General features: G+C 39.8%; 1 protein-coding gene across 1 annotated transcript in view; it reads left to right on the top strand.

Annotated features, from left to right (window-relative positions):
• Positions 1-6,203, top strand: part of MTRF1 (mitochondrial translational release factor 1) — a 48,305-nt gene extending 42,102 nt beyond the window's left edge. Inside the window, exon 10 of the mRNA XM_006837606.1 lies at positions 6,090-6,203. Coding sequence (XP_006837669.1) covers positions 6,090-6,203 — 114 coding nt within the window. The remainder of the gene's footprint in view (positions 1-6,089) is intronic.
• The last annotated feature ends 6,111 nt before the right edge of the window (positions 6,204-12,314 follow it).

The raw sequence follows: 12,314 nt of genomic DNA, 5'->3' as shown, positions 1-12,314 counted from the left end.
CTTTGGACATATTGTCCGGAGGAAACAATCGTTGGAGAAGGATGTCATGCTGGGTAAGGTGGAGGGTCAGAGAAAAAGAGGAAGACCTCTAACGAGATGGATTGGCTAGGTTGCATCATTGATGGACTCAAGTGTGGCAGCGGTGGTGAGGTTGGCCCAGGATCGGACGTTGTTTCGTTCTGCTGTGCATGGGGTCGCTATGAGTCAGTTCCGACTCTATGGCACCTAACAACAACATACACGTTGAATAAGTATGGTGAAAGAATACAACCTTGTCACATACCTTTTTAAATTTTAAACCATTCAGTGTTCCCACTTTCTTAGTTTTTTATCACAAATTGTAAGTATTCCATTTCTATGGTCAGAAATTTGGCTTAGCCTTATAGGTCTCATAACACTAGAATTAAAATGTGTATCTAGACTGTGTGTCATCCCAGTGAGCAGAATCCTATTCTAACCTCATGTGGTTATCCACAGAATTCCATTTCCTTGAGGAGCCCTGGTGGTGTAGTGGGTTAAGTGTTGGGCTTCTAACTGCAAGGTCTGCAGTTCAAAGCCACTGACTTCTCTGAAGGAGACTGTCTGCTCCCGTAAAGTTGCACAGTCTCAGAAACCCAGTGGAGCAGGTCTTCTCTGTCCTGTCAGGTCACTGTGAGTCGGAATTGGCTCAATGGCAGTGGAACTTTTGTTTGTTTTGGGGTTGTAGGATTGAGGTCCTCTTTCTCTTGCTTGTGGTCAGCTGGGGCAGCGCTAAGCTGTCATGTGGTTTATCATGTGGCTTCTTCCAAATGCCTTCTCGTGCTTTAGATCTCTCCTTGTAGAAAGGTCTCAGACCCATTGGATAATATCTCTTTTGATTAACTCAGAAGCAACTGATCGGTCACCTAATCATGGGACTGATGCCCCATATTATAGTCACAGATTTTGCCAGTGGAAAAAATTATACAAGGTGTGTAAACCAGGGAGTTTCTCAGAAGGCTGTCTGACATAACTTGTGTGCATTAAATTCAGCCGTTACAATTTTGCTATTGAAGGAAGACCATGTCAAGAAGATCTGTACAGCAACCTAATGAAATCCCTTGTAACTGGAACCACTAACATTTACACATGAATGACAAGTCACAAAAATTTTTCCTTTTGCTTCTGCTGAAGATGAAACGCAATGTGTTCCCATATGTGAAAAAAGCAGGGTACAGAAAGTTTTGTCCTATTCTTGGTGCCACATTCTGTGTTCAAAATCAAAATAATAATTTTATAATAGAATTTTTTTCCTTTAAATTTTGTGTATTTTATTGTTGCTGAGCACAAACACAGCAAAACATACATCAGTTCAACAATTTCTACCCACTGCTATCAAGTCTATTCCAATTCACTACAACCATCTATGGCAGAATACAGCTGTCCCGCAGGGCTTCCAAGGCTAGAAGTCTTAGGGAAGCAGACTACCACGTCCTTCTCCTGCAGAGCCCCTGGTGATTTTGAACCATTGATCTTTCAGCTGGCAGCTGAGCACTCTAACTAGTGTACCACCAGGGCTCCTAATATACACATACAACATGGTGACAGTGATTATATTCTTTGAATTGTGCAACTGTTTTCACCTGCTGTCTTAGGTTGTCTAAAGAAGCAAAACCAGTAAAACATATTATGTATATAAAGAGAGAAGTTTATTACAAGGAAATGGTTTATAATTATAGAATCCCAGATTCCCAGCGGGAGAGATAGAGTCCCTCACACATGCCTGTTATATTGGGAGTAGTCCACACCCCCAAGGAAGAATCCCTACGTTGATTGGCTGATCATAGCCACCCATCATAGAGTTAAGTAAGCCTGTATTAGATTTCATTAACATGGGAATAAGCAAATCCCAATTGCTGGCCTAGTCCAGTTGACACAAAACCCTAATCATTACATTCTCCTTTTCTGAGTTTTACCTCCCTCATTATCATAAACTCACTGTTCCATAAGGTTTCTGTCTACTTTTTTGACTTGCTGTTATCAATTTGATCCCATATAGATAGTTCTTATATTAAAAGAGCATGATGCTCAAGGCAGACCTTTTTTCCTAGTTAAGAAGACTTCAGGGATTAGTTTTGGTTGAAGATTATCTCAGGGCAATAATGTCAAGGTTTCATCCACCTTCCATAGTTCCAGAAAGTCTAGAGTCCATGAGAGTTTGAAGTTTTGTTTTGCATTTCCCCATTTTGATAGGAATCTTCTGTGGACTCTTCAGTAAGTGTTCATTCATTGGCATCTCATGAGCAGCTTTGGCAGCAGAGGGAGGACCTGGCAGGGCAGATTCACATGAGTGTTTGGAAAAATGCGATTCTTTTTTCCTCACTCTCCCCTGGTGACCAGAATTGTGACTGACTCCCACCCTCATCAACTCACAGTGCATACCCTGCTTTCCAGGAGTTTGGAGTTTCCGTGGTTGGGAGCCATGCATGGTGTGAGGTGGGGGCCGGCTGTTCCCCTTTGGTGTGCCACTTTGATACCTGGATTTAAGTGGGCTCAACTCCTGCCCTACAAAACCTACAGAGCCACCAGACCAGCATTTAACCAGTCACCCTGCTGCCAGCTTCCCTGTGATCCTGTCAGACATTCAAATCACAAACTACTTCCGGATTGAGTGCCTGGAACAAAGATCACATTAAGGCCAATAAGAACTCCAGCTAGGGCCAGAAACTGCTGTCACATCCCTTCTACAACTTCCTCATGAGCTCCTTGGATCACAGGTGCTCCCCAGAGATTTCTCCTCTCTGGGTCCAACAACTGTACTGTCCGTTTTTACAAATAGATTGTTTATCAAGAAAACCTTTTCTGAACTTTTCACAACATTGATTGACTAATTTCACTCAGAATAATATCCTCCAGGTTCAACCATGTTGTGAGGTGGTTTGGAGATTCATCAATTTTCTTTAATTATTTATAGTATTCCTTTGTATGTATGTATCAAAATTTGTTTAACCATTCTTCTGATGATAGGTATTTAAGCTGTCTCCATCTTTTTGATATGTCTTTTATAGACAGCATATTGAAGGATCTTGTTTTCTTATTCATTCTGCTCTCTGTGTGGCATACTTAATCCATTTACATTCAGTGCAATTACCAATAGATATGAATTGACTGTTGATCATTTTTCTGTGTGTTTTTGTGTATGTGTGGTGCCACTGGTTCATTGTTCCACATAATTTTCTTTACTGAATTCATTTTGTTTGTGGTTTTCTTTTCATTTTCATATATTTTATATTAATGCGTACTAAATCTTTATGATCTTCTTCCTTTTTTATTTAGCTCTGCAGTTGTATAATTTTTCTTTGAAGTTACCCTCTAGTTTATTAAACATGTTTTTCCTTGCTCAAAATAGTCTGTTTTATCTTGAAATCCACTTGACTTCCTTGCCATTTGGAAGTTCTATTTCTACACTATTCTTTTCACTTTGTAGTTGACTTCATTATACATTGACATCTCAGGTTCCCTATTTTCAGTCCTGTAGGTTTGTTTTACTTTAAAAACTTCTAGATGTGGATTGATTTCTGGATGGTGTTGTAATGTATTATAATCCCAGGCTGTTATTTGCTGCTGTTGGTTCTCAGTCCAAGGAATACCTTTTAGCATTTTTTGTAAAGTTGATCTGATCATTAAAAATTCCTTTAATTTCTGTCTCTTCTTGTTCTGGAATTCCATTCACCCATAAATTGTTCCTCTTCATGGTGTCCCACTAAATTCTTTGGCATTCTTCTGATTTTTTTCATTCTTTTTTCTGATTGTTCTTCTAGCATACTAGTATTTAGAGATTTATCCTCAATCTCACTTCTATTGCTTTATATGTTCTTCTTTGCCTTTTCAATATATTTTCCATTTCTGAAATTTTAGTATTAATCGTCTGTTTTCTAATTGTAGGTTTTGTGTTGTTACAAATTTTTCTTTTATTTTGTCTATTTGTTCTTGTAGTGTTTTCCTGAATTTGTCTAAATTTCTTTCTGTGTTCTTGCTTTCCTCTGTCTTTGTGTCAATACGTTGATGGTACCTAAATATCATTATTTTTTCACTTAATTTAATTTTCCATTTTCTGTCTCTGCATCTTGGTCTTTTTTTCTTCTTGTCTTCAGGGCTGAGTTGTTGTATTTGTAAAAATTAACAGTGCAGTTGTTGGAACCAGAGGGAAGAAATCTCTGGTTGTAGAAGGGATATGACAGCAGAGTTCCCGGCCCTAAATGGAGTTTCTGTTGGCCTCAGTGTTATCTATGATCAGGGCACTCATTCCGGAAGTAGTTCATGGGCACCCTTGATGGAGCTGGTTTCAGTGTCTGTTAGGATCACAGGGCAGCTGGGGGCAGTGTGATTGGTTAAATGCTGTCATGTGGCTCTGCGGTTTTGTAGGTCTAGAGCCATGACCATCTGAATCAAGACACCAAAGCAGCACAGTCAGCTCCCACCTTGCACTGGCCTGGCTCCCAACCATGTGACTCCAAATTCCTGGAGAGCAGGGTTTGGGTTTGAGGTGAATAAGAGTGGGAGCTGGTCACATCTATGGTCACCAGGGGAGATAGTAGAGAAAGAAGGAATTGCAGCTTTCTCGTCACCTGTGTGAAACTGGTCTGCCAGGTCTCCCTCACAAGATTGTTAGCCACATCTGGCCAGCTGTTCACCAGTAAATCTCCCTCTATCACTGTCTTTGCTCAGCTTCTCTTACCAGCAAGCACTCTGTTCACTTCTTTAACCTTTCTTCTAAACGTCAGGATTCAGAAGAAAGGTTAAAGAAGTGGACAGAGTGTCAGGGTGTCAGCATTTTCATCTGTGTCTGTTTTATTTGGTCTCTCATATCTTTGTTATAATGGGTCTGTGTAGTATGTCTGCCTTGTCCGCCATCTTGCCAGAAGTCATATGCAAAAGCTTTTGGCTGTGTGAATCACGACAATATATGGATAACATTGTGACAAATGGGTATTCCAGAACACTTCATTGTGCTCATGGGGAACCTGTACACTGACCAAGAGGCAGTGGTTCAAACAGAACAAGCGGATACTGAATGATTTAAAATCAGGAAAGATGTGTGCCAGGGTTGTATTCTTCCATCATACTCATTTAATCTGTATGCTGAGCAAATCATCTGAGAAGCTGGATTGTCTGAAGAAGAATGTGCCATCAGGATTGGAGAAAGATTGATTAACAATCTACAATATGTAATCAGGAAGGATCAGTCCTTGGAGAAGGACATTATTCTTGATGAAGGGTCAGTGAAAAAGAGGAAGATTCCCAATGAGATGGATTGGCATAGTTCCAGCAGCAATGGGCTCAAGTGTAACAACAATTGTGAGAATGATGCAGGACCAGGCAATGTTCCGTTCTGTTGTGCACAGGACCAGGCAATGTTCCGTTCTGTTGTGCACAGGACCAGGCAATGTTCCGTTCTGTTGTGCACAGGATCACTATGAGTCAGAACAGACTCAATGGCACCTAGCAATAACAACATAAGGGGTCGCTACGAGTGGGAACTACTTGGCAGCACCTAACACTCATCTCTTGGTCTGGCATATGCCCTTCCAGTCATAGAGTTCTGTTTGACCAGTTATTATCTCACATGATCATGATCTTGACCCAAGATGGTAATTGAGTTTTTGCGGATAGGTTTCCAAAAAATCTCAAGAGTTACTGCAAAAAAATTAAAATCCCAGAAATTTTATTTTAAAATAAAATGCTAGTTCTATTTCAATATAAACAGTTTAAGAAAGTAGAATTCCGTTTGCTCTTTTTGACTCGTTTACCACATTAGCAGTGCTTTGTTGCCATTAGATAATGAAGAAGTTCTGGTGACACAATGGTTAAGAGCTGAATTGATAACCAAGTGGTTGGTAGTTCAGTCCCACCAGCCATACCATGGGAGAAAAGACCTGACCATCTGCTCCCATAAAGATTACAGCATAGAAACCCCTATGGAGCTGTTCTGTCGTGTCAGATAGGGCTGTGATGTGTTGAGATCACCCTAATGGTCTATAGTGACAATATAAGGAAGATGTAAATGTTTACTTTTCCATTCTTATTTACTTCTAGTAATCTGATGTTCATGGTTACTCTGTCCTTACCAGGGCTTTTTATGTGGTGAGAAGGCTCTGGATCAGCTCATTCAAAGACTGCTTCAGTCAGCAGATGAAGAGGCCTTGGCTGAACTGTTGGATGAAAACCTTAAGTCAGCAAAATAAATGGTGATTTCTTATTTATTAAGTGGACTCATATCAAGAAGGAGACTGAGTCTTGGAAATATTTATGAATTTTCATAAAATGCAGTTAAAAGTGCACAGTACTTAAAAAAAATTTTAATGCATCAAGTGACATTTCTTGATGTAAGAGTTTATTTAGTATTCCTGTATAACATAGTTCAACTCTGTAAATAGAAAACAAACATGCATCATTGAAAAGAGAAATAATCAAGTATTGAAAATTGATTGTATGTTAGAATAAATTACTTTATCTCTTTACATGTGTTTTCTTGCCATCTGTAAAGTCATAGAGTCCAGGAGTCCACCCAGTGGCACCTCAGAAAGAAGGCCTGGCAACCCACTTCTGAAAAGTAAGCCTCTGAAAACCCTGCAATACACAGTTCGAGTTTGACACTCATGGGTGGCCTTAAATTGGAGTCAGTTAGACAGCAACTGGTTTTTCATAAATTATATTGAACACATTTTCCTTCAAGAACATTTATGGTAAAATTTAGTGATACAATATGTATAAATTTCTTTATAATACCTTGAAGTACCAACTTTTTTACTTCTAAAGCACATATTGTTGTTAAGTGCCATGGGGGTGGTTCCAACGCATAGGGACCTTGTATAGGGTTTCCAAAGTTGTAATCTTTTTGGGAACAGAAAGCCTCATCTTTCTTCCGTAGAACAGCTGATAGACTCGAAATGCCCACTTTGTGGTTTTCATTTCAGTTCTTATCCTCTGGAGCTACCGTATTGTTGTCACATGCCATGGAGTAGTAGCGAGCGTATACGTACATGTAAATTGTGAAGGGTTTGAATCCCTCAGTACAGTGACCATCCTCTGAAAACAATTGTAAAGTTTTTTGAAAGCTGAGTGAATTTTATGCAGTATAAACTACAAACCAATATTTAAAGTAGATTGTGCCTCCTATTTGTGATTGTTCTTTGACTTAAGAGCATCAACAGATGGGCTAAAATGAGCAATTCACTGTAGTAAGCTGTATGCAGTGATTTCTAAAATACAGGCTTTACCTTAAGGAACTTCCAGTTGAATGAGAGAGCCAAAGTTACAAGTCACAAATTGTAATACCAAGTGGCATGATTTTTTACTCAGTAATTGTTCTAGGAAAATTACTTGAGTAAAAAGAGTATGCTAGGAAAGATTAGCTGAAACAAAGCTAAAATGAAATTATTTGAAAGTAAAGATGAGTCATTTTTTTCTCAACTTTTCATTTTGAAGATACTGAAGGTTCTTTTGAAAAATTAAAACGTGATTTCAGTGAACGCTATCTAGATTCTGTTACTAACATTTTAACACGTTTATTCTCTCTACATACATACATACATACTTGTGTGGTGTGACAGTATTGAATTTTACTTGATCCCTGATAGTTAAGAACTCTTCCTACTATTCCCATCCTTTGTGTTCCAGAAAACAGTTCAATGCAAAGAATCAGCTTTCTCATAAACCCACTGCCATAGAGTCGGTTCTGACTAGGTGACCCTTTAGGACAGAGTAGAACTGCCCCCATAGAGGTTCCAAGGCTGTAAACCTTTACAGAGACAGAAAGCCTCATCTTTCTCCCACAGGTTTGAACCACCAACCTTGCAGTTAGCAGCCCCATGCCTGACCCACAGTGCCACCAGAGCTCCTTAAGCCAGCATAAAACAAAACACTAAGAAAATCGATCCATCCAGTCGATTCCTACACACAGCGACCTGGTGTAGGATTTCCAAAGCTGACCTTGCAGTTAGCAGTCCAGTGCTTATCATACAGAGCAAATAAGGCACAGACCTTCCAAATTCTCGTTCTTTGCTTCATACATGACTAGCTGAATTGCTTGTCCCCACCAATCAATCTGAGCAAAACACATGATCATTAACCTTTATATAGGCTTCTTCCCATCCCCAGGCCCCTTCAGCACACCTTCAGTCTGAGCCAGCCAACAGCCCTCCTTAAGGACCCCCCCTGGAGACTAGACTGGCCTCTGTAAACACTGCTATCTAGGATCCCAACACTCCACGTTTCCTTTCCCACACCTAGCTCTTACTAACTTTGTTTTTTTTTTTTTGGTATTAAAATTCAAGTGTAATTGGAAACCATCTTCCTGATTTATTTTTACTTCAGCCAGACCCAGATATATAGTACTCAGTAGTACTGCATGCACAAAATGGTGATACCAAAGATGAGGGTGAGAAAGTGAGAAGTGAACATTTTTCTTCCTATAGGATTTTTAGGGGGAAAAAATTCTCTTACTCTTTTTTGTTTTCTACTGTGAGGAGGCAGCTCTGTCCCAGTTGTAATTTTTTTTTTTTTTTTTTTTAAGGGTTTGTTGTGAACTGAGTAATAGTTTACATGGGAGAACATCAGCTTTACACCATCATTTCATTGCAATGATTACAGTCGCCTCCATGCATCATCATTCAAAAGTATTTGCTTCCATTCCCTCTGGCTTTTTGTTTGTTTGTTTGTTTTGGGGTTCATAATGTATGCAGAAACGCTCAGGAATATATAATCATTTAAACAACCAAGGGGTACATTAATGTCTATAAGCCTGCCTCCTGGCCACCAGCACCCAGTCTGTCTTTTTCCATGAGTCCAGAGCTATCTTTGTTTACTCTTATCTTTAAAAAAGAAAAAGTTGTTTCCACCTAGGTTTTGAGATGTTTGGTGATGTTATGGTCAGAGTGCTCGTATTAATACTAAGGATTAAATTCAGGTTAAACACTTGGCAAGACCATTTCATAGGTGATTATTGTTGTTGTTAAGTGATTTTGAGTCGATTCTGACCCATAGTGACCCTGTATAGGGTTTCCAAGGAGCAGCTGGTGAGTTTGAACCACTGACCTTGCAGTTCAAATGACTTTGTGGTCTGGCACATTAACCCACAGCACCACACAAGGAATATACTGGTATTGTATCTGTCAATACATAGTAACAGGAAGTCCTACTCCAATTTATGTTAAGTTTTATAACTAAATGACTACGTTTATAAGGGTACATTTTCTCCTTACTAATTGGTAGGTTGGAATCCTGGTGTGGCACTGAGGGTTAATGCACTGGACTGCAAAGTCAGTTTGAACCACAAAGTTGATGGTTCAAGCTCACCAGCTGCTCCTTGAAAACCCTATACAGGGTCACTATGGGTCAGAACCAGCTTGACGGCACTTAACAACAACATACAACAACAATTGGTAGGTTGGAGTCCTAGTGTGGTGCTACGGGTTATTGTGCTGAACCATAAGGTCGGTGTGAACGGTGAACAGAGAACTGGACACATGCTTCTATTCCCTAATTACATCCACCAGGAGGCAGTTGGTGAGAATCTAAGACTATACCAACATACAATCATTAATTAAATTCATATGCAAGGATACTACAATGCTTCTGAGACAACAGACAATATCAGTTCACATGAAGAAACAAAAGTGAGTGGCTCAGTTTTGGAGAGGCAGGGCTTGATGGAGGCTAGGGTGGAGGTCAGTGAAGTTCGCTATCAGCAATGCCACAGAATACCAGGCAAAGCAGATCCAGGGCAGACCTCCAAAATTCAGAACCACAGAGACAGGAATATTTAAAAGGTTTGAAGGCTTTTAGCTAGTGGAATTTACTTGTAGCAAAAGTAAGAAATCGCATACTTTTGAATCTGCCAGGCCCCAATCTGACAACTTGGGTGAAGCCAAACAGCAAGACCAAGCAGGGGAGCAGACACACCATGGAAAAATGCTGTGGGAATCTCAGAGCAAAGGTGAACAATACACTTTGTCGGTTTTGCTTTGTTATTTTATTTTATTTTTTGGTATCTGTTCATTGCCCCTCGCCCCACTGTTTGCGCACCTCCATTCTGGTGACTAGAGGGGGTGCTTGAGCAAGTGGACACCCCCCACCCTCACCACTAGTGGGCTCTTCTGCCACACATGTGCGTAGATACTCTCAGCCCAAGAGCTGATCTTGAACTGTTTTTTGTTTGTTTGTTTGTTTGTTTTAAATACAGGAAAGACCAGGACAGGAGTATAGACAGGGAAAGAGAGTTCAAAAACAAAACAGGCCGAAAATTAAATTAAATCCTGAGGTACAGCATAACAGCCAACAGTGGCATCTTGAAATCTCTCAGGCAGCTTTGAAGGCAAGAAGCTGAAGAGAGGATATTAAAGTCATACTCATATTAGGCTACAGATTTTTTTTTTTTCTCTTTCCCTCCTCTTCCTTTTCTGTTATTACAGACTACAGTATTCAGTTTAGTTTTGTCTTTTTGTTGTTGTTGTGGCTTTTTTGGTACTTTTTTTCTTTTCTTTTTTTTTTTTGCTGGTACTGTTTTGCTGTTGTATGCTCCCTCTTTTACCTTTGGGGGACTCTTTATCTCCCTATATTACCCAAGAAGAGACAGCCACTGCTGCCATATAGTCAAGCTACAACCACACTCTATAAAACACCAAAACCCAGGCAAGAACCAATACCAGTGCCATATGCCAGGGAGGCAGACAACACCTGTGAAAGTTACTCTGAGTTAAGCAATAAGAAGAGTGAAAAGGGAAGCCCACATCCTCATCACATCTACCTAGAAGCAATCAGCATGAAAAATACCAAAGCAATACTCAATTGAGTATTAAGGCCACCGATAACTAGTAAACATGTCCAAGAAGCAAAAGCAGATGACCATATCAGCACATGTCCCGAAACATGATAAAATGACCTAGAGGTAGACAGACTTGGACTACATTTTGGAAGAAGGGCAGGCCTTGGAAACACCTGAGAAGGAATTCAGAAAAATGATTATAAAATGTTTCAAAACACTTTACAATGAAGTTGAGAAAAATAAAGAAGAAGTCAGGAAAGTGCTATAGGAACAATCAAATAAGATAGATACAGCATTGGAAACAATTAAAATCCTACAGAAAGAGGTCTAAATGATTGAAATTAGAATATCAGAAATAGACAATACTCTGAAAGGGCAAAGGAGTAGAACAGAAGAGATGGAAGGCAGAACCAATGAGCTGGAAGACAAATCTCTCAATACCACTAAGATAGAAGAACAAACACAAAAAAGGATAAAAAATCAAGAAGGTCTAAGATTCATGTTGGACAACATGAAGAGGAATAGCTTAAGAATTATCGGCATTCCAGAACAAGAAGAATCACACAATTCCACAGAGGAAATAGTTGAAGAACTGCTTGGATAAATTTTGTCTAGCATCCTAAAAAGTGAAAAGATAAACATTCAAGAAGCTCAATGAACCCCAGGAAGGATAGACCCCCCCAAAAAAATCACCGAGACATATCATAATCAAGCTCTCCAAAATCAAAGATCAGGGGACACTTCTGAAAGCAGCTAGGGAAAACAGAAGTGTTACATACAAAGGTAAGCAAGTTAGATTAAGCTCAGAACTCTCAGCAGAAACCATGCAAGCAAGAAGGCAATGGGGAGACATATATAAAACCCTGAAAGAAAAAACCTGCCAACCAAGAATCCTTTATCCAGCAAAGCTATCAATGAGATGTGACAGTGTAATCAAAACATTACAGGATAAACAGAAGATGCTTGGCTGTCTTATGAATCTTGGTTTCCCTGGCATACCATTATAAAATAGACACTTGAGGGGTAGAGAAAGGAATAGCCAGAAATATCATCATCAAAAGCTTATAAGTCTGTCTTCTGCCTATAACTGATTTGAATACCTAAAATGGGGCTTCAATGTGCCCAGTGAAGGAGGCTTCCTGTGGAGCCTCTGTATTCCATAAGACCATAGGTAGAATCCTGAGCAACATCCAGATTCTTCAGAGGAGGGACATTTCCACTCGAAAAGACAAGCAGACCAGCCTGGAGCAGCTGGAAGAACAAAACATGCTTCTAGAAAGAAAGACTGACAAGAAAAATACAAAACAATATAGGCAGACCGACTGATTACTATAAAAACAAGCAAGTTGCTCACATAGGAGACATCAAGGCAAGTGGTCGGGTCCCCTCAGTGCAAACCCCCTTCCAAGACTAAGACTCAATGGGAATACACACTCTGATTGGTGACCACATTCATCAATGATAAGGGGAAGTGAGGGAAAAAGAGCAATGAAGCTGCAAGCTAAGCCCTACAACGTTCAGTAGACTCCTG

This window comes from Chrysochloris asiatica, unplaced genomic scaffold (assembly GCF_000296735.1).
Source record: "Chrysochloris asiatica unplaced genomic scaffold, ChrAsi1.0 scaffold00022, whole genome shotgun sequence".
Classification (NCBI taxonomy): domain Eukaryota; kingdom Metazoa; phylum Chordata; class Mammalia; order Afrosoricida; family Chrysochloridae; genus Chrysochloris; species Chrysochloris asiatica.
This window is presented reverse-complemented; position numbering and strand designations above follow the sequence as displayed.